This window comes from Hipposideros armiger, unplaced genomic scaffold (assembly GCF_001890085.2).
Source record: "Hipposideros armiger isolate ML-2016 unplaced genomic scaffold, ASM189008v1 scaffold_613, whole genome shotgun sequence".
NCBI lineage: Eukaryota > Metazoa > Chordata > Mammalia > Chiroptera > Hipposideridae > Hipposideros > Hipposideros armiger.
In genome coordinates, this window is record NW_017731963.1 from 28,788 (window position 1) to 33,512 (window position 4,725).

The 4,725-nt window shown below is 45.5% G+C and overlaps 1 protein-coding gene and 1 pseudogene across 1 annotated transcript in view; both read right to left on the reverse strand.

Moving 5' to 3' along the window:
• LOC109372117 (actin-related protein 5) overlaps positions 1 to 4,719 on the reverse strand; it is a 23,586-nt gene extending 18,867 nt beyond the window's left edge. The window contains exons 1-2 of the mRNA XM_019625054.1: positions 4,624 to 4,719; positions 2,697 to 2,866 (exon numbers count right to left, since the gene is read on the reverse strand). Of these exons, the coding sequence (XP_019480599.1) occupies positions 2,697 to 2,748 (52 nt within the window). The 5' untranslated portion in view covers positions 2,749 to 2,866; positions 4,624 to 4,719. The remainder of the gene's footprint in view (positions 1 to 2,696; positions 2,867 to 4,623) is intronic.
• On the reverse strand, positions 270 to 1,536 carry LOC109372118 (actin-related protein 5 pseudogene; annotated as a pseudogene).
• Positions 4,720 to 4,725: the final 6 nt, after the last annotated feature.

Below are 4,725 nucleotides of genomic sequence, written 5' to 3' on the forward strand. Positions count from 1 at the left end.
ACAAAAAGATATTTACATTACGATTCATAACAGTAGCAAAATTACAGTTATAGAGTAGCAACGAAAATAATTTTATGGTTGGGGGTCACCACATGAGAAACTGTATTAAGGGGTCGCGGTATTAGGAAGGTTGAGAACTGCTGGCCTAGAAGGTGTGTGATTTGGCCCCTCATTATGTCTCTGACTTCCTCTTCCACTTCCTTCTCCCACCCCCCCACCCCATCCGCACTCTGGCTGCCCTAAAATTAGGATTAGGGCACACGTCTGCCTCAGGGCCTTTTCACAGGCTGTTTCCTCTGTCTGGGATACTATTCCCTCAAATAGTCCCATGACGTGCTCCCTCAGTCACCTCCTTCAAGTCCGTGTGAGAACATCACCTTTTCCCTGAGTCCTATCCTCACCATCTTACTGAAAAAAATGCAACCCTTTCCTCTCCTTCTATCATGCCACAGACTCGACGACTGAATTTTATTCTGTTTTCCATCTTTTCATACTAGACTGCTTTTCCACACTAGCTCCCCATAAGCACAAGAAGTTTTATGTTCTATTCATGAATGCATTCCGAACGCCTAAAAAAGTGCCTGACACAAAGTAGGGGCTCAATACCAACTAGTTAGTAAAAGAATTTATTAACGAATGAACACATATGCCTAACGTACGCGGCTCCAAGAGCAAAAAGGCGTTGTTTTGTTCACTGCTGCACCCCAAGCGCCTAGCGCAGTGCTTACACGCTCGAAGCTTAATATTTGATTGACTACATGAATGACTAAATAACAATGAAAGCTACCGGGATGACCATTCTCTCTCCGAGCGGAGCAGAGACACAACCTCAAGCCCAACCCACCTTCCCCCAGCCCTTCACCTGTGAGGAGACACCCAGGTGCTGAAAGCTGTAGTCAAACAGTAGCTCCTGCAGCTCCAGGTTTACCGGCACGTTGCGGTCAAAGGGCGAGCGCAGCATCCAGCGCAGCGGCTCCAGGCTGCCCAGCGCGTTGCCCACCTGCGGACCCGCCCCGCCCCGAGCCCCGCCACGCCCGCGGGCGCATACGGCGCGGAACTGTAGGCGCGGCTCCGGGCCTGGGTCCGGCCCGGGGCAGGCCCAGCCGGCGCGGGCCTGGAACGACCCGTTGTCCAGCACCAGTGGCACCGGCAGTGGCCCGTGTGCCACCGGGCCGGCCTCCAGCACTGGATCCGGCGTGGCGCGGGAGTCGCGGAAGGGGAACACGTTCCCGGCCGGCCCGGCCGTACCGGCCGCCGCCATGTTGCAGCGCGCGCGCTTGCTCAGCCTCTCACCCCAGCGTCCGCCCAGACGGTGCGAAACCCCGCCCCCATGCGTAACGCCGCGCGGCTAGTGTGTTCAAGAGCTCCAAGCCGCTTCCCTTCGTTAAGCCCTGCGTCCCTCTCCATCTGACTCGCCCTTTGTGACCCAGATCCCTCAGGATCGCTAGACCCTGCCCATCCTAGCCGTAAAGTCCTGCCATTGCTTAACCGCGCCCCAGAGTCCGACCTCACGCCTCTTCTCTATAGTCGGGATTCCGGACCAGTAAGCCCCGCCCCAATGCGTAAACCACCAAACCCCGCCCCTTCCTGGCCTCTAGGACTGGGCGCTCAGCTCCACAGAGCCCGGCCTTTTCGCCTAGCCACGCCCTATTTTTCGAATAACTCACCTTCAACCGCCCTTGGCTCCGCCTTCATGTGGTTACGTCCCCCTTAGCCTCACTGTCAAGGAAACTCTGGGATCCAGGGTTCAATTTCTTGACCAGGGAACTCGCTATGCAGGCGTGTTCACTTTGTGAAAATTCATCATGGTGTCCACTTATGATTTATGCACTTTTCCGTATGTATGTTGCATTTTATAATATAAAGTTTTAAAATATCTTCATTTATTTATTAACTCCCACAGGCTGTGCTCTCTCAGTGAGACTTCAAACGTTAAGAGACTGCTAATTTTTCCTCCACTTGTATAGTCTTTCTTCCTTTTAGTGGTATAACTCCGCCTCGTGGTTATCTAGCTTGGTGTGATCGTGACACTAAGTTCTGGCCAATGGGAGTGGGACTGGAGGTCAGGTGGACANCAGGACAGAATGTCAATACAAAAATTAACAATATTTCTATACACTAGCAATGAGCAACTGGAAACTGAAATGAAAAAAACAAAGAAATAAATACTTAGGAATACATTTAATAAAACATGTAGAGGATCTATATGCTGAAAACTACAAAATGCTGATGGAAGGAATCAATAAAGACCTAGATAAATGGAAAGATACACTATGTTCATAAACTAGAAGACTCAGCATAGTAAAAAATGCCAATTCTCCCTAATCTAGAGTTAATATGATATCTCAATTTATATTTAGAATGTTGTTTTACATCCAATCTCACCTAAAGATTTAATGTAGCTTTAATCAAAATCCTAACAGAACTTTTATGTAGATATGGACAAGCTGATCCTAACATTTACATGGAAAGGCAAAGGAACTAGAATAGCCAAAACAATTCTGAAAAAGAACCTACATATGTAAGTTATCAGTTAACTGAACAGTTTTTTAAGAAAGTAAATACCAAAATGGGAAGCGGATGCTAAAAAGTAATGAGTAAAAAAGTGAGCAAAAGAGGCATCCGGGGAACAACCAAAGGAACGCCCCAAAGGTAGACAACATCCAAACGCTGCAAGCAAACATCCTCTTCACTACCTTCCAGGTAATCCTCGGCGATATAGCTGTGCTCGTGCAGGATCTCCTCCATGCGGCTGAGAGTGATAGCTGCCAGGTGCCCGGGATACTTCAGCTGCAGGAGACGCTGGAGGTAGCCAGCTGCTTGGCTTCCTCCCAGATTGATGCGTTTGCAATTTTTAGCATCTAACCTACAATCAAGAAGTGGAAAACAGCACTGGTATTTCTGGCAACATGAAAGAGGAATATGGTGCAACATTTGGGGGAGAAAGGATAATTTAATGTAGACAAATGAGGAAGAAACAGACCAGCTGGGAGAACATAAAACCTTACAGCTAGAAGGGACTTTAAGATTCCCTCGGCTGGACCTCTTACCCAATGAAGGAATTCCTAATCCACGCCCAGGCAGGTGGCCATCTAACTTCTAGCAAGAGTTTCAGAAGGAAACAAGTTTGAGTGGGAAAAACATGCAGTCTGAAGCCAAGCCCTTATGTGATTCACCATGTATTTCTCAAACTGGGGTCCTGGGACCAAGTACCCTAGAACTAGCTGGAGAAAACATTAAATGTGCCAATTCCCAGGACTCATATGCCCTAGGGTGGACCCGGGAATCTACATTTTAACAATCTTCCCAGGTAACTCTAGTGCAGGCCAGACTTTGAGAACCCCTTCCCTAAATACTCCACTTCTACTGATGCAAACACATTAAGTAACCAGACATATTGGTTTACTGTAATCTCCTAAGCATACCAGTCCCTTTCACATGAATTGAAGGGGAAGAGAACCAGAGTGACTTTATTCTCTTAATGTGAGAAAGAGTGGCAGAGCATTAGGAAGTTGCTGTGTATTGAAATGTTGCTGCTATGTCACACCTCACCAGCAGATGCCAGCACAGAACAGGATACGCTCCAATCTGACCATTTCTTAGCCTTCTGGTAAAATAATTTTCTCTCCATATAAAAATACTAACGTTATTTTTAATTTCTGCATACTCTGTTCTATATAACATAGACAACCTGTACAACAGCAATGTTTGGTAATGTCTAAGAATTACTTTTCTCTACATCAATGTTTGTAAAACCTTCTGGAGAAATTCCTAATATAGGTCTCAATAAATTCAACAGCATTTATTTTGACTTAAATATTCAGACTGCTTTACAGTTTATAAAGTGCCATCACCTACATTATCTCATTTCATCCTCAGGGTAACCCTGAGCAATCAGTTTTTCCCAATTTTACATGTTAGGAAACTAAGAGGTTAGGCACCTCGTCCTTCGCGGGGCTGCAAACAAGGCATTCAACTCCAAAGCCAGGGCTGTTTTCCCTACTTACACACCTTCTTTACACAATGAGAAATCTCAGGAGAGCAGGATGCTGGCCTATTCTCTTATCAGACAACAAAAGCCCAACCCTAAAGTGAAAACAGATTTTGAACATGACAGAAAACACCTCCACCTTTTACTCAGCTCAGAAATTTTTAATAAGGACCTATATTATGTGCCAGACTCTATACCTGAAAAGAAAAGCCTAAACAATGATGATTAAAGAGCTTTAAATTAAAAAATAACCTCTTAATAAGAAAGTGACTCCAGAACACAAAGACCATCTAAATTAATTCAGATAATTTATTCAAAACATTTTCATTGAGCACCTACTACCTGCAGGTTCTGTGTTAGCTATCTCACCATAAATCGGAATTATAAAATTCTAAAATTATGGATCTGGACCTTAGAGACCAATCTCTCCAACTCCCTCCAGGTTACACAGGATGGAAGGTGAAGTGATTTATTTACCCATAGTCCCAAAGTGAGGTAGGTCAGGGCTAAGACTAGACACCAGTTCGTGGTCCACTATTTGCTCTTTTAACTTCACCTTTAAAGTAGGCACCCAATAAATGTCTCCTGAATACTTTTCAAAACAACACTCAAATGCCATAAGCGCAACTCACCTCCCTCCTAAGACGGGTAAAATATGTGTACACTGGTATCCAGATGAAATGATGAGCCCACTGGAAGTCAAGTTCTTTGGCTTATTGTGGTAGAAGCTGAAC